This window comes from Lissotriton vulgaris, chromosome 2_1, assembly GCF_964263255.1.
Source record: "Lissotriton vulgaris chromosome 2_1, aLisVul1.2, whole genome shotgun sequence".
NCBI lineage: Eukaryota > Metazoa > Chordata > Amphibia > Caudata > Salamandridae > Lissotriton > Lissotriton vulgaris.
In genome coordinates this window covers 941,508,542-941,530,794 of record NC_141687.1, presented here as the reverse complement: position 1 = coordinate 941,530,794, position 22,253 = coordinate 941,508,542, and the positions used below count along the sequence as shown (strand labels likewise).

General features: G+C 44.7%; 1 protein-coding gene across 1 annotated transcript in view; it reads right to left on the bottom strand.

Moving 5' to 3' along the window:
* The window catches only part of MRPS15 (mitochondrial ribosomal protein S15), a 153,897-nt gene that overhangs the window by 65,523 nt on the left and 66,121 nt on the right, over positions 1-22,253 (bottom strand). Inside the window, exon 4 of the mRNA XM_086958744.1 lies at positions 17,489-17,537. Within this exon, the coding sequence (XP_086814870.1) occupies positions 17,489-17,537 (49 nt within the window). The remainder of the gene's footprint in view (positions 1-17,488; positions 17,538-22,253) is intronic.

Sequence of the window (22,253 nt, the reverse complement as noted above, 5' to 3'; positions counted from 1 at the left end):
GAAAACGGCAGCTCTGAGCAAACTTCTAGGCAGGGGCAGTGTTTTCCCTGTCACCGCAGAGCGCCAGTCTCTTACGACACAGAACCACACCGACCCTCCCTCGCACAGCCCTACTTAGGGGGTGTAAACTTGAGTTTAATAAGGGTCTTACTGAAAGCAAAGGCTGTCTTTGTTGGACTTTTTTATTTTATTACTTTGAGCAGATGCTCAGCTAAACGTAATTGGAACCAGGGGTTAGGATTGTTGAACCAGTTGTGACTTCAGTTTGTTTTATGAAGGTAAATAGGTTGTGGAATTTTGAATTTTTTATTATGGATCTACCGGCGACGTGCACGTTTTTTGGGGCCAAGTGAGTTGGAGTGTGTCTAGCAGAGACATATGGGGGGAAACCCATATGGTTGAAGTGACTGATCATTTATCATTTAATCGAAAATGCAAAGTTTGGGGCTTCAAGAGCGGTATGGAAAGCACCATAAAAATACAATGTCAATGCGATGCTTCATAGCCGGCCGCTAGCTGTCCAAAAGTAGTATTCCCTCCTGCATATCGGTTCCAGTAAAAACAAGAAGTAATTAGATCAGTTTTAATATGGGCAATATTAGAGTTAGTATTTCGGGTATAGTCTGCACCCCTTTCCTCTCTTGACAAACATTTTGTATATATTGGTAGTTCGGCCCCAGGCAGATCTAGTGTTAAAAAAACTTAATTTATGCTTACTGTACGGAAAGCGCTGCAAAAATTCTCAACGTCCAGTGAAGTGTTTTTTTTCTAACCCCGCACCACTTCAGTGGATTGTAAACATTGTAGTGATTGCAAAATCTGTTTACCATGACTATTTTCCTGAAGGCTGAACCCACTCCCAAGCGCCTGTGATTGCTTCCTCTAATCACTTGGCACACGTAGTGTTATCGTTGCGAAACGCCAGCGAGAGTCACTTACTGTTTTTTGTCATGTACACTTTTAATTTGAGAAAGGACTAGTAAGGCGTAGTTTAGAAAAATGTGCTGGTTGCCCAAGTCCCTGCAGTATTCTCTGCACTCGTTGTTGGATTCGGACATCTGGTACAGTTTTACGGATTATGCAGTTTAACGTTGTTTAAAACATCCTAAATCTTAAAAAAAAGCCATGCTGGGCCTCCCAGTGACAATACTACCGGAGAGGTGCTTATATCTGCGTGGTGGCAGGCTTGTGAACTGGTGCTTGCGTTGGCCTTTCGTGGGCGTGGTTTGCTGATGAGTACATTCTCCCATGCTTGCCACATCTTTGCTCTGATGTAAATCCTGTTAGGAGTTGAAGCCACAGATATAACCATTTCAAAATCCTCCCACGTAGTTTTGAAATTCAAAACGGCCTCTGTGCTCAGCGTTGAACCATATGCAAACTGCAGAGAGTTCTTTCTAGCTATTGCAGAGCAGTTACAGAGGCCTCTCAGTAGAACATGGCCTGTAGTAAGGTTACCTTGCCAGTCTTTCACAAGGATGCTGCGCTCTAGTAGTTCTGGAGTTTTATTTAATATCCCAATGCATTCTGCTGAGAGATGTTGTCCTGGTACACTGCAGTTGATCCAGTGGAACTCAAACTCTATCGTGGTGAGAATAATTATTATGCGGGTGTCCACTTATGTGGGTGTCCACTTCTAGATATAGTGTAGATTTTTGTCATGCTTGGAAGTTATTGTTAAAATCAATTTTGGTTAAAGGTTTGTGTTACGAAACAGTTGTAAAAAGGAACTTACTACACCAACACCACCAGCCCTTCTAAGAAACATTGTTGTCCATATTATACACACTATCCCATTGTTCTTTGGATTTTAATCATTTTATATCTGTTTTTTCATTAAAACATGTATCCCTATTTGAAAACGTGAGCTACATTATAACACCTCATCTGCCACTTAATACACACAACCATAAAAAGACATCTTAATTTCACTGGTGACATAGTAGGACAATAATCACAAAACTAGAAAAAAAATTATGTTAATTCTTTTTTAATAGGGCTGTTCAGTTTGACATATCTTCTTGTTTATATAGAAGTTAACAAATATGCTTATAACACTTTGCTATACTAACTTTTCGACATGCTGCACAGCAGCTACAATACTCAACGACGTAGCTTGAACACAATGGCAAAGCCAAAAGCTCTGGCTAAACACTTATAAGGTCCCAAAGGCGAGACCTATTGGCTATGCCAATGCTTGTTTTTTGTATGGGGCAGAGTTTTAAGCCTCCGGGCAGTGGGAAGTGAAAGGGGTAGTTTTAAGGGCAGGGCGGAGATCAGCTTTAGAGCTCAGGGCGGGGGGGGGGGGGGGGGGGCTGGGTTGAGGGTTGTTTTATGCAGGAGACAGGGTTTTGGGCCTCGGGGGAGGGGACGGGTAGTTTTAAGGGCAGTACGGGGTCGGTTTTAAGGCATAGGTAGGTTGGGGTAGTTTTTTGGGGCAAAGACCCATTGTTAAGGGTTGGGGTGAGGGGTCAGCATAGTTTTAAAGGCTGGGGCAGGGTGGATTACAGGCTGGGGTATCGAGTGTTAGGGTGCAGGGCAGGGGGGCTAGGATATGCAATTTGCTGTGTAAATTCCTTTAGTAAACATGCCCTTACAACGAAATTTGTTGTAAAGGCATGCATGGTAAAGGCATGTGTGGTAAAGATGCGGTCGTACTTCAGACCACGTTGTTAAGGCATATGTGGTTTATGCATGTGTGGTTGTATCATACAACCGGAATGAATTATATACCATTTGTAACGTTAGCATTATAAACAAGCATTAGAAATGCAATCGGGATCGGATTTATTTGAGTTTGAGCTAATGGCATTGTAAATGCCAATGTATTGTTGCTATGTGTTATGGAGTGTGTTCATGTGGTGTGTACTGCCAGTGATCTCCTTGTGAGTGTGCGAATATTGCACCACTTGCCTGTGATGTCCTTCTTGTGAGTGTGAGAAGCTTGCACCTCTGCTGCCTGTGGTCTCCTTGTGAGTGTAAGAAGCTTGCACTGCTGCTGCCTGTGATGTCGTTCTTGTGAGTGGGAGAAGATTGCACCTCAGCTGGCTGTGGTCTCCTTGTGAGTGTATGTACTGTCATCGCTAGCCTGTAGATATGCACTGTCATCGCTAGCCTGTAGATATGCATTGGCTTCACTAGCCTGTAGATATGCACCGTCATCGCTAGCCTGTAGATATGCACTGTCATCGCTAGCCTGTAGATATGCGCTGTCATTGCTATCCTGAAGGTATGCGCTGTCGTCGCTAGCCTGTAGATATGCATTATCATCGCCAGCCTGTAGATATGCACTGTCATCGCTAGCCTGTAGATATGCATTGGCTTCACTAGCCTGTAGATATGCGCTGTCATTGCTATCCTGTAGATATGCGCTGTCGTCGCTAGCCTGTAGATATGCATTATCATCGCTAGCCTGTAGATATGCGCTGTCATCGCTACCTGTAGATATGCATTGGCTTCACTAGCCTGTAGATATGCACTGCCATCGCTAGCCGGTAGCTATGCATTGTCATCGCAAGTGTGTAGATATGCACTGTAATCGCTAGCCTGTAGATATGCACTGTCATCACTAGCCTGTAGATATGCACTGTCATCGCTAGCCTGTAGATATGCATTGGCTTCACTAGCCTGTAGATATGCACTGTCATCGCTAGCCTGTAGATATGCTCTGTCATCGCTAGCCTGTAGATATGCGCTGTAATTTCTATCCTGTAGATATGCGCTGTCGTCGCTAGCCTGTAGATATGCATTATCATCGCTAGCCTGTAGATATGCACTGTCATCGCTAGCCTGTAGATATGCATTGGCTTCACTAGCCTGTAGATATGCATTGGCTTCACTAGCCTGTAGATATGCACCGTCATCGCTAGCCTGTAGATATGCACTGTCATCGCTAGCCTGTAGATATGCACTGTCATTGCTATGGCTTCACTAGCCTGTAGATATGCATTGGCTTCACTAGCCTGTAGATATGCGCTGTCATTGCTATCCTGTAGATATGCACTGTCAATGCTATCCTGTAGATATGCACTGTCAATGCTATCCTGTAGATATGCACTGTCATCGCTAGCCTGTAGATATGCATTGGCTTCACTAGCCTGTAGATATGCATTGGCTTCACTAGCCTGTAGATATGCACCGTCATCGCTAGCCTGTAGATATGCACTGTCATCGCTAGCCTGTAGATATGCACTGTCATTGCTATGGCTTCAGTAGCCTGTAGATATGCATTGGCTTCACTAGCCTGTAGATATGCTCTGTCATCGCTAGCCTGTAGATATGCTCTGTCATCGCTAGCCTGTAGATATGCGCTGTCATTGCTAGCCTGTAGATATGCATTATCATCGCTAGCCTGTAGATATGCATTATCATCGCTAGCCTGTAGATATGCACTGTCATCGCTAGCCTGTAGATATGCTCCGTCATTGCTAGCCTGTAGATATGCACTGTCATCGCTAGCCTGTAGATATGCATTGGCTTCACTAGCCTGTAGATATGCACTGTCATCGCTAGCCTGTAGATATGCATTGTCATCGCAAGCCTGTAGATATGCACTGTCATCGCTAACCTGTAGATATGCACTGTCATCGCTAGCCTGTAGATATGCTCTGTCATCACTAGCCTGCAGATATGCACTGTCATCGCTAGCCTGTAGATATGCATTGGCTTCACTAGCCTGTAGATATGCACTGTCATCGCTAGCCTGTAGATATGCTGTCATCGCTAGCCTGTAGATATGCGCTGTCATTGCTATCCTGTAGATATGCGCTGTCGTCGCTAGCCTGTAGATATGCATTATCATCGCTAGCCTGTAGATATGCACTGTCATCGCTAGCCTGTAGATATGCACTGTCATCGCTAGCCTGTGAATATGCATTGGCTACACTAGCCTGTAGATATGCATTGGCTTCACTAGCCTGTAGATATGCACCGTCATCGCTAGCCTGTAGATATGCACTGTCATCGCTAGCCTGTAGATATGCACTGTCATTGCTATGGCTTTACTAGCCTGTAGATATGCATTGGCTTCACTAGCCTGTAGATATGCACTGTCATCGCTAGCCTTTAGATATGCATTGGCTTCACTAGCCGGTAGATATGCGCTGTCATTGCTAGCCTGTAGATATGCACTGTCATCGCTAGCCTGTAGATATGCACTGTCATCGCTAGCCTGTAGATATGCATTGGCTTCACTAGCCTGTAGATATGCACTGTCATCGCTAGCCTGTAGATATGCTCTGTCATCGCTAGCCTGTAGATATGCGCTGTCATTGCTATCCTGTAGATATGCGCTGTCGTCGCTAGCCTGTAGATATGCATTATCATCGCTAGCCTGTAGATATGCATTATCATCGCTAGCCTGTAGATATGCACTGTCATCGCTAGCCTGTAGATATGCTCCGTCATTGCTAGCCTGTACATATGCACTGTCATCGCTAGCCTGTAGATATGCATTGGCTTCACTAGCCTGTAGATATGCACTGTCATCGCTAGCCTGTAGATATGCATTGGCTTCACTAGCCTGTAGATATGCGCTGTCATTGCTATCCTGTAAATATGCACTGTCATCGCTAGCCTGTAGATATGCATTATCATCGCTAGCCTGTAGATATGCACTGTCATTGCTAGCCTGTAGATATGCATTGTCATCGCAAGCCTGTAGATATGCACTGTCATCGCTAGCCTGTAGATATGCACTGTCATCGCTAGCCTGTAGATATGCTCTGTCATCGCTAGCCTGCAGATATGCACTGTCATCGCTAGCCTGTAGATATGCATTGGCTTCACTAGCCTGTAGATATGCACTGTCATCGCTAGCCTGTAGATATGCTGTCATCGCTAGCCTGTAGATATGCGCTGTCATTGCTATCCTGTAGATATGCGCTGTCATTGCTATCCTGTAGATATGCGCTGTCGTCGCTAGCCTGTAGATATGCATTATCATCGCTAGCCTGTAGATATGCACTGTCATCGCTAGCCTGTAGATATGCACTGTCATCGCTAGCCTGTGAATATGCATTGGCTTCACTAGCCTGTAGATATGCATTGGCTTCACTAGCCTGTAGATATGCACCGTCATCGCTAGCCTGTAGATATGCACTGTCATCGCTAGCCTGTAGATATGCACTGTCATTGCTATGGCTTTACTAGCCTGTAGATATGCATTGGCTTCACTAGCCTGTAGATATGCACTGTCATCGCTAGCCTTTAGATATGCATTGGCTTCACTATCCGGTAGATATGCTCTGTCATCGCTAGCCTGTAGATATGCACTGTCATCGCTAGCCTGTAGATATGCACTGTCATCGCTAGCCTGTAGATATGCATTGGCTTCACTAGCCTGTAGATATGCACTGTCATCGCTAGCCTGTAGATATGCATTATCATCGCTAGCCTGTAGATATGCGCGGTCATCGCTAGCCTGTAGATATGCTCTGTCATCGCTAGCCTGTAGATATGCACTGTCATCGCAAGCCTGTAGATATGCATTGGCTTCACTAGCCTGTAGATATGCACTGTCATCGCTAGCCTGTAGATATGCATTGGCTTCACTAGCCTGTAGATATGCGCTGTCATTGCTATCCTGTAAATATGCACTGTCATCGCTAGCCTGTAGATATGCATTATCATCGCTAGCCTGTAGATATGCATTATCATCGCTAGCCTGTAGATATGCACTGTCATCGCTAGCCTGTAGATATGCATTGGCTTCACTAGCCTGTAGATATGCACTGTCATCGCTGTCATCAGGGTGACAGGCAGTGTTGCATGTAAACACATGAGATGCAGAGTTTATTTAAGTAGACGTTAATTCCTCCCCCACCCCATGGTGGACTGGAATGTTTTTGCTTCAAAGAGCAGGGGCTGGAGGAGGGGCCCACCTTCTATTTGGCAGTTGGCGTACATGAAAGAGAGAGAGAGCGAGAGATAGACAGAGAGAAGTAACGGGTGAAGATAATTCCCTTGCAACTCGGCGTGGTGTTAATTATTTTTGTAGAATCGAGCAGCAGGACAGCACTCCTAGCAGTTCTGGCAAATACCGCTCACACCTTTGAAATTGCAGTGTGTTTTTGTGTATTGGAATGAGACTGCAGCCCCAGTCTGCACGTCGCCATTGACCTCTTTCCTGTGTCATTGGAGAGCATGTAGAACGTCGGCTTAGATATGTGAAACTTAATATAGTAGCGGTGTAATGTAAACTAAAGGGCTTGGGGGCTTGTAGCGGAGCCTTGGGGGCACTAAGGAGACGGGCTTCCTGGTCTCTTCCTCTGTTGTCGGTGAATGGAAGGAATTTATATTGTGATGACCCGGAACTGTGGAGGGGAACTCTTGTGCAAGGGGATAAATATTGCAGAACTGAGGACGACAACAGGAAGAAGGACGCGGTAGCAGGATGACCACTCTGAAGGCGTGCCGGAGGAATCGCATTGGCACTGTCGCAGTTAGTGAGTGTGCATGAATTTGGTGTGTTAATGGAGATAAATTTGTATTTTTTTTGGAGGTTTGATAATAGCGCTTACTACCCCTGACAAGGCGACAAATGTTTTTCGGCATTGAACACAATTTATGCATTCGGTCCCTGTGTTTACATTGGTCAGCTTGAGCCGCACAACCATACTTGTTTGGAAAAGATGGAACATGAAGGGTGCATTATCATTGCTGTAGGTACAATACAAATGTAAATCTTAATGTGACAATTCCTACATTAACATTTACATTCCTTTTAGGGCAGAGATGTATTGTAGACGCAGTAAAGTAAAGTAGTGAAATGAGGCCCGCCTTTTAAGTAAAATGCCGCACCATTTTGCCGGAGTCGTTGTTAAGAGTGAACTCAGCAGGCAATAAGCATTTCTGTTGGCTGAGATAAAAGGCATAATGAAATGCTAGATCACTCGACACATAAAGAGTCCCCCACACAGTCCTCGAAAATGTTTAGACATTTAAGTGGCTCTCTGTAGACGCAGGAAGTAGTGACAATACGGAGACACTTATTTACTGGTAATAATTTATTAATGGACAGCATGTTGCCTTCACCGTTGGTCCTTGTAAAGTGAACTTACAAGCAAATAAGCGAGCATTTTAAATCAGCAGAGCAAAGCCATTTGTCATGCTGTGCTTTAGGTAAACTCTGCTTGGAGGGGAACTCGTGTGGAATGGGATTAACACGGGGCTCTGCTAAAGAGACTATGCTGGAATGCCAGCCTTCCTGAAACAACGCACGCATGATACATGCAATGCAATGGTGAACGCGCTTGCAACATCTGGATTGCATTACACGGCCACTCTGACAGCTCCTAATTAAGATTAATCACTCTGCTGTGCTCGTTCGCGCACAGAATATGCCATACAACTGCAATAAATGACGGACGAAAAGTAAATATACCCTATCACGTCAAGGCTGCTAAATAGACAGCACAGCGAAGACAAATCACTAGGCAGATGCCATAAAAACCGCCGGCGCGCACTAAAGAATGTGCCAGCCAGACCCCTTTCAGAATTCTTTTTTTCTAAATACAAAAGACCTCGGAAACTCCGCCCACCACTTCGTGGTGACGCGGAGGCCCGAGCCCTAAAAATAAAAAAAAATTGTGAAAAATGGTCTCTCACCAGTCAAACTAATATGCTATCAATTTGAATTCATAGATTACCATCGTTTGCTAAGATTGCACCAGTTCCTGGCCTGTAAAGTCGCTATAATTTGGAAACAAGGTAGAAAGAATACTCATGAGGTAGCCTTCACCACTTCTCCTTTTGGTGTGGGGAGTCCAAGAAACAACGCACCCATACGAAAGTATGAACAAAACAGAAAATGCATGAGAAGCACTGATTCGTCATTGTGATGGAACACACTGAAGTTGAGCACATAACTGCAAATATCGCGGAAAACAGATTGCTCAAAAAAGACTGGTAAATATATCACCAGAGGATTGAGCCCAAACACCAGAAATAGTTTCAATCCTGCTGGAGAAATTAACTCAGTTTACAAATTAATGCCCACCCCGTAACAAGCATTGGTAAAGCCAATAGGTATCGCCTATGCAAGATCTACTGGCTCCGTCAAAACATTTTAGCCATGTTGCATCATGGTTAAAAATGATAAAAATAGACATTATAATGCGACCAGCACTGGCCGCGTCATATCTTTTTTTCTGGCAGGGACGGGGTGGGAGGGGGGCAAAGCAAGAATGACAACATGGGGAGGGAGGGGAGGCAATCAACAACAATGGTAGTGGGTGCCAAAAATGTTGATGTTATGGCAAGCAACAACAGCATGGTGAGGGAGGGAAGGCAGCAACAACGGAAGAGGTGCAAACAACAATGAAGGTGGGGTGCTAGCAACAACAACAGGAGGGTGGGGTCAAGCACCGACGACGAGAGGGTGCAAGCACAGACGACGGGATGGTGCAAGCAACAAAGAAGTATCTGAACGTGAGCAGAGGAAGGGGCACAAAGAGGAAGAGAAAGTGAAACCGGCACATACTGACCAATAAGAAGCAAGGCGATAAGACTGTCAATGAAGCCAACAAATGGTATGCAATGGAGGGGTTCAAAGCACCTTTTAGCTAACAAAATGTCTAGCAATCAGAGTGCATGAGCTATCTCAGGGAATAACGAAAAACAGTAAAAAAAAAGTGTCAAGTGCAGTCAGTACAAGGCATTGCAAAATCTAATATGTCCATTTTGAGGTTCTGATCTGGAAGTTTTGAAGACAATCATTTAACTAACCTGCAGAGTTCTATGGGTCTTCAAGATAACTAGAAGGGCTGAAGACCCATGACCGAGTCAGTGGCCAGGATTCTAAAATGTATGGAAGCAGGAACCAGCTATGGCCCCTCCGTGGGTGAATATGCAGCGTGGTGATCGAGGTGGCCGCTGGGTTCGAAATTTTACAGCTACCGAGCTCCAACAGACAGCAGACAACACGCAGGAAGGGGAATTAAGGATCCGTCTGAAACAGACATTCACTACTACAAGGGTTGGTCGTCCCAGTTTAAAGGTACATCAGTCAAGTGCCGCAAGTGATCTTCTGCAGGCTAGCAACCAGCAAGCCATTGAGACCTCGCTAGTGGATGTTCTCCTGAGCGCAGTGTCAGAGGGCAAGGCAGCAGCTGGCTCTGAGCAACATTCTCTCCCCCAGCAGCCGGGTCTGACCTCCAGCAAGGTAAAAGCTTTTCGTTTTGCACCAATGTCAGGTCTAAATCTAACTTTAGCATAGCGCTAAATAATATGGAGAAGGAATTGACTCCCTTAGTTTGGGGTTCTCTGTCTGAACCACAGTAATGCACCAAAGTCATAATGGGCCCAGGCTGTGTAGCGGCAGCGGATGGCACAGGGCTAGGTGTGGTAGAGGGGGCACTGTCCCACTGTATGAGCTCGGGGTGGGGGCGGCAGTTGCGATAGATGAGGTGGTTGGTTTGGAGATGCTACATGGCCCTCATGAGGCAGCACCCCCTGGAATTTTACTACAAGAGGATGAGGCTACAGAGAAAAAAGGCGCCCTAGATAAAAGGCAGGTTAAAACGAAGGCTGGGGAAGTTTGTCACTGTGCTTGGAAACTCCAGGTGGCCCATTGCCCTGATCTCAGCTTCCTACGATCTGCACGGGAAGCTAGGGAGAGCCCCCTGCACAAGTGGGTCACTTCTAAGGGAGAGGTAAAGACTCTGATCTCCAGGTTATCCAAAAGTGGCTCTGCTCAGTCCTATCCGTTCCCAGTAAGGGGTGCAGCACAATCAGTAACAGACACTAGCTCTAATGCCAGTAAGATTATGAGCCCAGCAATTAGACTCTGATATGTAACTGATGACCCTCTGGAATTTTCTAGCCGCTCGCAACATCAGAATACCTACCCTGTTAATTCTGAGGTAGATGGGAAGGAGCTTACAAAGAAGGGTGGGCCTAAGGAGGCAACCGAGCCCTCTTTATCAGCCATTCTGCAGCTATTATAGATGCAAAGAACTGAGGCTTTGGAACACTACACTCAGGTTAAAGGGGACAATAGAAATATGAAGCATGCTCTTATGAAGGTCACCAATAAAATGGCTAGTTTAACTTTGGATGTTGCCGAGCTCCAGCATTGAGTAGCAGGCGTCGAGTAGGTTGGGACAGCAACAACTAAAAGTGGTCACAGAGCATGAACACCAACTGGCATATATTCAACATAAAGTCGAGGACCAGGAGAACAAGCAACGTCGGAATAACCTTAGGTTATTCGGAATACCGGAAGGAAAAAAAGGCGTTTACACCCGGGCCTTCGTGGTTAGCCTACTGCAGAAAGCTCTCCCGGACCCGGCAGATTGTGCTATGGACTCCCAAATTCAGCCTGCTCATATGATACCTTTGCACCCTAACAAGTTGCAAATTCTAAGCGTCCTTAACCTCCCCCCAAGTCTTAGGTGTATTGGCAATTTTCTTCTGTGGCAGGCGATTTATTACAAAGCTGGTCCAACAGCTCCATTGTCAGCTGATTCTCTTTTTATCTATGTCTGTTCGGATCTCTTTAAGACAACAATGGACAAGCGCTGGAAGCTGCGCCAGTATATAGATCCATTTAAAGCTGTTGAGGTACAGGTATTCTTGCTGGAGCCTGCACAATTGAAGGTTATCAAGAATGGTCAGTCACAGGTATTTCTCACGGAACTTGAAGCTTCACAAGCCGTCATCCCATGGCCACCATGGACTTTACAGTTTTCTACCTAAATCTACTTTATATGCCTAACTAGAGAGGGGCGGAGAGGCACTAATGGGATAAGTGGCAGGACTAGCCTCACGGAAGATGGACAGTTAATATATGTTTATATCTGTGTACAAAAAAAAAACGAAGCAGGCACATTAGGGCATGAACTACAGATGCCCAAACTGTATTTCATATTACAGTTCCTATAATACAAAGATATCAATGTGTTTTTTACTCAACACCTAACACTGACTTATTTTGCTTGTGAATGCTCTCTTTTTGCTATAAAGCAGACAAACGTTTAGTAGCTGTCAGCACAACGAACTTATGCACAGAACGAATAATAAAATTTCAAGATGAACCACAGGAAAAATATATCAAGCATGATCGGTACTACCTTACAGAATCTAAAACTTGTTAGGCACGTAAAGAATATCAAGTCACAAACTTCTGTACTAGGCATCTGGGTATGTTACTACATTAAATATAGATGTCATTAGATGACCCAAACCAGAGTGAATTTTTACAGCAACAGGTACATTTTGCATTCAATTCCTATTATAATGGTATCTTAAATAATTGTGTCTTGACAGCACAACTTAACATCAGTTACATAAAATCAAATTATTTCTCAGTTCATACCATGTAACTTGCAATTCACACCATTTAAAATGCTTAGATTACACAACATACTCTTGTAAGGGGAATAAGTGAGTCTGAACTGTAGGCACTTACAAAACATAATTGGTTTATAAACAAGCATTTGCAATGCAATAGGTCTCGCATTTGCGAGAGTTTAAGCTATTGGCATTGTAAATGACAATGTCTTTCATTTATGTTTTAAAAACCAACACGTAAATAAAAGGCATTGCCATTTACAATGCCAATAGCTCAAAGTCTCACAATTGCGAGACCTATTGCATTGCAAATGCTTGTTCTTCCCAGCATTTCCTGAGCTGTGAGGCGCGAGACCTGGCAGGGGGAGGCAGAGCCTGTCCGGCAGCTCCTCCTCCGACACCTGTCCGGCAGCTCCTCCTCTGACACCTGGAGATGTGGAGTGCGGGCACTGCAGGGGCTGGCACGTGCTGGCAGGGGCTGCAGTGTGCATCTGTGTGGCCGGCTCTCTTAGTACCTTACCTGTAACATGCCAAAGACAGCTGGGCTGCAGAGGAGACATGCAGGGCGCCTAGAGAGGCAGGGGGCAAGAGAGGCAAGGAGACGGAGCATCGCAGAGACCGAGGAGAGGGGGGGGGGGGGGGTCAGCAGCAAGAGAGAAGGGAGAGGAAAAGCAAGGGGAGACAGGGGGAGAGGAAGGGAGAAGTTACAGAGAGATAGAGAGAGGATGGAGACAGAGCGCCGACGAGAGGGAGAGTGCAAGAGAGAGGGATGAGAGAGACAGGGACAAAGGAGACAGCAGGAGGGGGAAGAAGGCAGAGAGAAAACAAGTAAAGATGTAATGTCTATGCTATTGCTTGTTATTAAATGGTGATATTTCAACGACCACCATCCGAGAAACATCTTTAGTTAAGAAAGCTGGAGCGCGTGTGTGTGCAAGGGGGGGGGGGGGGGTGAGATGAGGGGAGTGGTAGAAATATTCCAACGTCGCTCTGCAATTTGGGGGTTAAAATGTATTCGGTATGTCTCTGAGAAGGGGAGAGCAACTCCACGTCATTAACAAGAGATCAGCAAGTCATGAGCCAGGCACTTAAGTATAGCTGTGGCAGAGCTAGACTATACCTTGGGCACTGCAGCAAGTCAATACACTCGACCGGAGAGAGAGAAACCGGTGTGCATATTCGTGCACGATGTAACATGGGCACCACACAGGCAGCCAATAGGTGTAGAAAACATTTGCCATGCCTCACACCGCGCCTACCAGTTCCAATTGGCATAGGTTCCACTCTGGCACATCTCAGGACTGATACATCGCTTGCCAATCCGGGCGGAGGGAGGTGGGCATGGGTATAACTGTGTGCGACTGATGTCCTCTTACTGCACGTGGCGAACACAAACCCAGACGGAAATATTAAACAAGCACACAACGCACGCACATGCGCATAATGGTGCAAACATGCCGCAGTAAACTCCGTCTTACTTGAAAAGGAGAAGGTGCATGACAGCCTCGGGGGCAGAGCGGGTTTGTCCGTAGCTGCCCATGATAGAAGAAGCACCCCTTCTCCTGCGAGAGACCTCAGCACAGCCTCTATCCTGCCTCCACTAACAGGTACTACAGGTTCTCATTCACAGAAGGAAGCGGGGCCGCGCGCGACCGTCATGTGACTTGGGGGCGCACCCGCGGGGGAAGACAGCAGCAGCCGGAGAAGGGCTGCATGCGAGCCGGGGGAGATGGTGATTGGGGACTGCACGAGCCGGGGGAGAGGATGGGCGATGGGATTGGGGTCTCGCGGATTTAGTGGGGACACTTAGGTGATGAATGCCGCATGGTGCGGCCAAAGCAATATTTCAGGCGGGGCTCCTGTGAGCAAGACGGAGCCCCGCTTTTTCCTGCAGTGACCGGCTGAAGACGGACACCAGCCGAGGAGCAGCGCAAAATGCCAGTAAGTGGGGAGAAGCAGGCTGTACATGGAAAGCGCGCCGCGCTTGGAGCTCTAAAAAACAAAGCCGAGTCCGCAGCTGCTTCTACCAGCCTGCTGGTGCGGCGAGGAAAATCGCATTGGAAATATTTTCAGGAGCATTACTTTCCATTCACTTTGGTGAGCATTGAGCCGACGGTGGAGAGGGGGAAAGTGAAAGTAACTGCATTAGGCTTGCAAGGGAGACCGGAGATGAACAGCGCGTGACTGTACGTGGTGAAAGCGCGCGTTCACATTTCCAGTCCGGCCGGCCTGCGCGTGCCCCAGTCCGGCCTGCAGCCTGCACGTGCCCATCTTCTGTCTCCCTTGCAAGCCCTTGAACGCATAGTCAATGACTATAGGTCTCACTGGTGACAGCGCTTCGCGCTGTATCGCCAGATGCGATACCTAAAAAGACAATACATAGTGAAGACTCAAAATAATTTTGTGAAAACATTTTACTAGCTCTACCTTGAAACTTTGTGTATTATCCATAAAAGTAACTACATTGAAATTGGTTTGACCCTCCTCCTCACCTGGTTTTTGAAGGAGAGTTTTTATGTATAAAGGTAAACCAAGTCCCACTTAAGTCATAGACTTCCTGAAACGAATCCAAGTATTTAACATAATGGTTATGTTTACTCCCAGATATAGCTACAGAATAAAGTTCTTTAAGAGAAACTGGAATTTAATTTGAAGCTGTATGCAACTTATAACAATACGTGCATAGATTTTACCACAGCCCAATTTTCGATCTAATAGTAGACAGAGAAGTGCCTAGTCTTAATCCAAATAAAGTCTCAAGGACTTAGCCTAAATGATGTTCCGGATCACATAGAAGTTACTGGCCACAACTTCCAAGCCATTGCATAAGACCAAGACAATGTTTTAATTAAATACCCTAAAAACAGGTAAGGATGTTATTGCACCCACTGATCAATAAAAAAAATAAAGAAAACTCTGAATACCCTTGCTGCTTCGCAAACTTCAGTTTTGATACATCTACCTGCAAATCTTGGGATAGCTTAAGATCAAATATTATACCCAAGTAGATATATCGGAATCTATACCTGTCAGATTCCCATTCTTATAACATTTAAAATTTCTATTTGTTTTTCCAAAGGACACAACCATTTTCTTTTCTACAATATACTTAAAATGGTTATTACTGTGCACCAGACACGCTATAAGGTATAAGAGTAATATCAAAAACAACCAAATTTATCTGCATAGGTCAACATGTTTACATGCTTTCTGTGCAATTCTGGACTGGAAGAGTGAGAAATTCAGCTGGTGAGACACATATATATTAAATAACACTCTTGTCCTAAGCCATTATTCGAATAATTCAAGTATACCAGTTGTTAGCATTTGAATCTTACCCCACGTCTGTTTGTGGATTAATCAAAGTAAAGTTTTGGTCAATTTTACTTGTCCTTACTTTATACCACGGGGTGTTTCTAGCTATGATAAACAAAGGCAGTAAATTAATTATTGATCTATAAAGCAGCAACAGTGACATTTCTCCTAATTTGATAGTGTTTTAGGTATCATAGTTTATAAAGTCAATATATTATTAGTGTTGTTACCGGATGTCTGATGTGAACGCTGTCCAGCTCCAACGTAAAAGTACTGGATTTTTGTCCAGTCTAGTAATAGCCTAAGTATAAATTTTGCAAATACCTTACACAGTGAATCTAAAATGGCAATTCAACAGTAATTCTGGGGAAACTCCCTTTCAACTTGCTTAAAACGTGGCACTAGTGTACTACGTCGCCACGATTCTACTCTGACCCCCAGATGACAAGATGTTGAATACTTCACACTGGTACAAAAAATATAAAAACCGGTTTTCAGCATACTAGAGAACAGATCATATGGGGCCATTCTCTCACGGTTTTCATTCCTTTTTATTAATAAAGAAAAGGGCCTCAAAAATAACTCATCAAGCCTGCCTGCAAGTTAACAAAAGATCAATGGTGTCCATGTTAACATGACCACTGGAAACGATCTAGTGCTTTGCTAAGATGGCAAAATCCTGAACTTCATCATTTTTACCACCAGTCCTGAGAAGCTCAAAATTGTTGGAGTTCCTGGACTGTATAGACTGTGAACAATCTGCAATTGTTCCTGTTCTCGATACTACATTTTGCTTTACAAATAGTCTTCTTATAATAATGCACCTCACTCACAATCAACTAGTCTGCTGTTTTATCAAATGCCTGTTTATAAGACCTCAAGCACCACAGAAACGGAGTATGACAAGCTTGATACTGTGCATTCATTCATTGAGGTCTAGTAGATACTAGTGTTATAATGGTATTAAAGGTTGTCATTAGTTTCCCAATAAGTCTCCATATAAATCACAGCCCTTTCGAAGATCGTAACGGGTCTTAGTTTGCCGACAATAGTGTGTTACGGTGAGCAGCACTGAACTACTTCTATAATAATTTATCCATTCCTTGTGTCTAATACTATGCACTTTTTCCCATGTGTTGTGAGTCGAAGTTGACATTTTCAGGAAATGAAGCATTCGGTTGAATAATGCTCATATTTCAAGCTGCTGTAACTTTAAAAAAAGGGCCACTCAGCACACTGTTATCCAAAGTATAATGAGGACCCATAAAATATACGTGCATAACGTTAGTATGTGGTCCTCCTTCCAGTTTTCCATTTAAAGTCTGAAATTGAGCAGAAAGCAATTCCTTACCAAAGCCTAATCCTGAAGTTACCTTTAGTGGGTAGGATGATTAGTAGCTGAAAAACTAAAGCACAGGAAACAAAATTATTTACCCATAATCTCCAAAATGGTTTGTTGATGAAATCAGGATGCAAACTCAGGGCACAAGATTGAACAGCTGACAATGAAGCCATCAGACCACATCTCAACTTAGCTACTGGGAGACTACCCTTCGGTAACAGCCAACAGTTAGCAGAGGAGATTGGGTTAGTTACAAGTTTAACATATGGAAGCAACAGAAGGAGTGCCAGGTTAAATATGGGTGAAATAACAGCTAAATACTTGAAAAGTAGGCGTTTCAGATATTTGGAACTTGTTACGCATTGATTTGTAGCTGTCGCAATTGAGGAAACTTTTGAAAGGCACATATGCAAATTTACGAGATGCCATATTTTCAGAAAATAAACTGTTTGAATAAAGCAATTTTCAGTACTATTTAAAAACACAAATGGCAAAACTAGTCTAAACCGAAAAGAGTAGCATCTATGCATAGAAACTCACCCGACTTGCCATTTCCAGTGATAACAACCGCTTGACAATATCATCCGCTCTGCCAGTTGATAAAAAAAAGAAACATTTTTTAAAAAAAGTTTTATTGGATTTGAAAAAAGGATATTTAACATTCATTGAGTAACAATAAGAATAACTAATCACGGAGGGGTGAGGAAATGAACACTTCCAAATGTGAGGGAAAATCAACAGGTCTAGTAAAGAGGAGGATGAGGGTATGAACCTAAAGCAGAAAACCTGTAGCACTTAGCTTGCGGAAGATCATGTGTAACAGGGAAGGCAGAACAACACAACTTTACTTCATACCGTCATATCAAAGAAGCACTCCTTCTTTTGGCTCCACAGACAGGTACTACCGTGCTCTGAAGAACCTCCCTTAATAGAACAAATATTTAATGATGTGAAAACTGCAGTAAACTCAATCACAGCATATTCTGTGCCAAGATGATAGCAGACAACAGTCAACTCTGCACTTGGCGAACTGGGGTTTGGCTTCGATTTTCTTTATGTAATTAAATAATAGGGGTTATTCTTAACCAAAGCAACATTTACTAATCAGAGAAACTTAAAAGAATGTAATGTATGCAAACATTTGATTGTGGCCGACAGGATGTGTACTCTACGTATGTGCATCTGAAAAGATGCCAGAACAGAATTCCTGCATTTGTTTAAATAATTAGTCTTTGGATCTCCCTTAAATATCCTATAAATAGTTCCATAAGGAAATGCAACGTAGTTAGAATTGATCTATTAGGCGATAAGGGAGGACTCGCTGTGGCATTTATTTTTCCGGTTTTCGAACACTTTTCTAAAGGCAATATATATAACTGTATGCCATGGGTCTGAGATCATGTGGCACCAGACTAACGTTTTATAGCAAACAACACCTTGTTTGGCTGACCTCAAGACAGGCCCCAGTTTTCCATGTTAATTCATACTTGCAACCACAAAAAGGCAGACAGCTGCAGCTCTGGCCATGTCCTTACATTGTGTCAACAGTGTGAGAGAATGTTACTCCAGGCCACAGCTCTGGGAGGCACCATAGGCAAGCGCGGATGCAGGTACTCAATTCTGTTGGTATGTACATGCTAAACGGAATACTGACCTGCTGAGAAGTGCCAAACAGTACAAATGAATATTCAAAAGATGGTCACTCTCTGTTACCATCTCAATAGCAATGTATCGAGGGAGAGGAGGCAGGTAGAACATCTAAGAATATGGCAGTACTTCATTCCCTTTCAATAAGGGAAGGGGGTAGCTAGAAGGAGCGGTGATCCATTCAGCTTCCTATCAGTACTTCAAAATCAATGGGGAATGGATCACTTGTACCTGCCACCAGGGTTCACTGGGTCCTATCTGTCAGTTTAGAAAACCCCTCCTTCACGTAAGCAGGTCGTATGGTGGTTTATCTTGGTTCTCCGCCTTTCTTAGGTATGTGACAGCATCATCATTGGGTCTCTTTTTTGTATGCTTCCTCCACCTGGGGGGAACCACTGGTTTTTACAGTAGTGATCAGATATCGATGGTAAGTGAGGGGTGTTCTTGTGATGTGTGAGATTTAAAAAGTGATTCTCATAATACCTAAAGATAATACTTTTATTCCCTCCGGTTTATGAGAAGACTGGTTAAAAGGTGAAGATTGTGCAGAGGGGGACTAATTATGAATCCACTACATTGTTATTGTCCAAAATTGATGGTGGACATGTTCCAGCCCTTTCAATGCCCTTGAGGGGTCATTGGGCTTTATTCAGGAGGGGTCGTTGGGCTTTCTTCAGGACCTAAAAATCAAAGTGTGAAAGGCTATTGTCCAATTAGAATCGGTGTTAGAGTATGTGCTCTGAGGTACATTTCAATGGTACCTAAAAAGGTCGGTAGTGCCTTATGGAAGTCCCAATTTGGGCTTCTACGGGGCAGCTGACCGTGCAGTGCCTGCTTCTCTGCAGGTTGCACCACTTGTTCTGGCGCTGTGGTCATGATCCTGGCATTTTGGTACTGCCCTGTCGACTTGGCAACTGCACCCACTTGCCAGGCCCTAACCTTCCCTTCTCTTACATGTTATTCACCCCTAAGGTAGGCCCAAGGTACCACTGTGGGCGGGGTGCAGTGTGTGTGAAAGGTAGGACATGCCCTGATGTGTGAGGCATTCGCTGATAGTGAAATATTGCCAATTTCGTTTTTCACTATGCATGGGCATCCTGTAAGAGGACCTCTAAGTTTGGTCAAAGAAGGCTGGGGGAAAGCTCCCAGTAAACCTCCCAGGATGTATGTAGCTACATGCCGGCCTTCAGGAACCAGACTATGCGCTAAGGGGTGATTGAGCCTTCAAATAGCCCTTGGGCCAGCACAGTGGTCTTGGTCCTAAAGGCTGCCGCACCCGGTGCCACGCCAGAGCTCCGGTTCTGTGTGGACTACTAAGGGCTCAATTCAGTCACCAGGACTGATGCACACCTAATCCCCAGAGCTGATGAGGTCATAGATCAGTTGGGAGCTGCAAAGTACCTCAGTACGTTTGACTTAACATCTGGGTACTGGCAGATTGCCTTAACTGATAGGGCAAAGGAGGGGTCAGCATTTCCAATGCCAGAGGGGCATTACCAATTCCGGGTGATGCCCACTGGGTTGAAGAATGCCCCTGACACCTTTCAGAGGATGGTCAACCAGGTGTTGGCTGGACTGGAGGATTTCAGTGCCACCTACCTGGATGACATAGCAGTGTTCAGTGCCACTTGGGAGGAACATCTGCACCACCTCTGGGAAGTGCTGGAGGCTCTGAAAAGGGCAGCCCTCACAATCAAGGTAAGCAAGTGACAGATCGGGCAGGGTTCCGTGGTGTACTAGGGACACTAGGTAGGGAGCAGCAAGGTGGCGCCTCTACAGCCCAAGATTTATACCATTCTGGCTTGTTAACCCCCCAAGACCCAGACAGAGGTGGGAGCCTTCTTAGGACTCACCGGGCATTACAAGAGATTTGTCAAGGGGTATGGCACCATTGTTGCCCCATTGACAGAGCGGACTTCCAGGAAGCAGCCCAGAAAAGTGAACTGGACTGACGCCTGCCAAAAAGCTTTTAATGTCTGAAATCCGCTATGGTGTTTCCATAATTAGCTTCTTTGATTAACTAGTCAGTCCCGAGTACAGTGCTCTGTGTGTGCCCAGGGCCTGTAAATCAAATGCTGCTAGTGGGCCCGCAGCACTGATTGTTTCACCCACATAAGAAGCCTGTAAATGTAATTCATATCTGCCACTGCAGTGTCTCTGCGCAGTTTGGTACTGCCAGGTCTACTCGGCAAGTGCACCCACTTGCCAGGCCCTAACCTTACGTTTTCTTACATGTTAGTCACCCCTAAGGTAGGCCCAATGTTCCTCTGGCAGGGTGCAGTGTATGTGAAAGGTAGGACATGCCTGATGTGTGTGGCATGTTCTGATAGTGAAATACTGCCAATTTAGTTTTTCACTATTGTAAGGCTATCTGTCCCCTCAGGATAGAATGGACAGTTTGCTTATAGCATCCTATAAGCCTAACTGCCCAGGAGACCAAGATGGGAAAGGAATATGCTACTTACCAGTATGCATCTGTTCTTGGCATGTAGGGCTGCTGACATTCATATCTTGTGCATAGATCGCCGCCTAGTGTTGGGTCCGGATGATTGCACCTTGTTGTCCTGGAAGAGTCTTCGAAGTATCACGAGATAGGCGAGTCCTCCCCTGGACTACAGTGCGCACGGGCATCTTCTCCATCCTCAGATTGTTTTTCGCCATTGTGGCAAAGATGGAGTATAGTAAAGTAAGAGATGGCCATGCACAAGAGAATCCTGCAGCTGCAACAGGCACCGGGGAGGAGGGTGTTCGATATGAATGCCAGCAGCTCTACATGCCAAGAACAGATGCATACTGGTAAGTAGCATATTCCGTTCAAGGCATGTGGGCTGCTAAATTAAATTCTTGTGCATAGACTGTATAGCAGTATCTCCTCTAGCGGTGGTCACCTGTACCAGCTGCAGCAGTCTGAAAAAGAGTTTTAAGGACAGCCTGGCCTACAGCAGCTTTCTGCTTTGATTGCACGTCTACACAATAGTGTTTAGTGAAAATTTGTATGGTAGACCATGTAGCTGCCCTACATATGTCTTCAAGTGGAACATTCCCTAGGAAAGCCATGGATGCCCCCATTTTACGCGTAGAGTGTGCTTTTGGGGGAACTGTTAAGAGTGCGTTTAGCTTTTTGATAGCATATTTGAATGCATTTAACTATCCATCTGGCTATTCCTGATTTTGAGATGGGATTACCTTTATGTTGTGGTGAAAAAGCAACAAACAGTTGCTTTGTTTTCCTAAATGATTTAGCCCCGTCAACATAATATAGCAGAGTTCTCCTTACATCTAGTGTGTGTAGGGCTCTTTCAGCTACTGACTGTGGGTTTTGGGGGATAATGGCAATTCTATTGATTGATTGAATGGAAAGTGGATATGACTTTTGGCATAAACTTAGGGTTGGTCCTAAGTACCACCTTATTTGCGTGTATTTGCATGAAGGGTTCTTGAATAGTTAGTGCCTGAAGCTCACTCATTCGCCTGAGGGAGGTAATGGCAATCAAGAATGCCACCTTCCATGTTAGAAATTGCAATTCACATGAGTGGAGTGGTTCGAAAGGAGGTCCCATAAGTCTGGTAAGTACCACATTTAAGTTCCAGACTGGTGAAGGTGGGTGCTTTGGAGGAATTATCCTTTTAAGACCTTCCATAAAAGCCTTGATTGGTG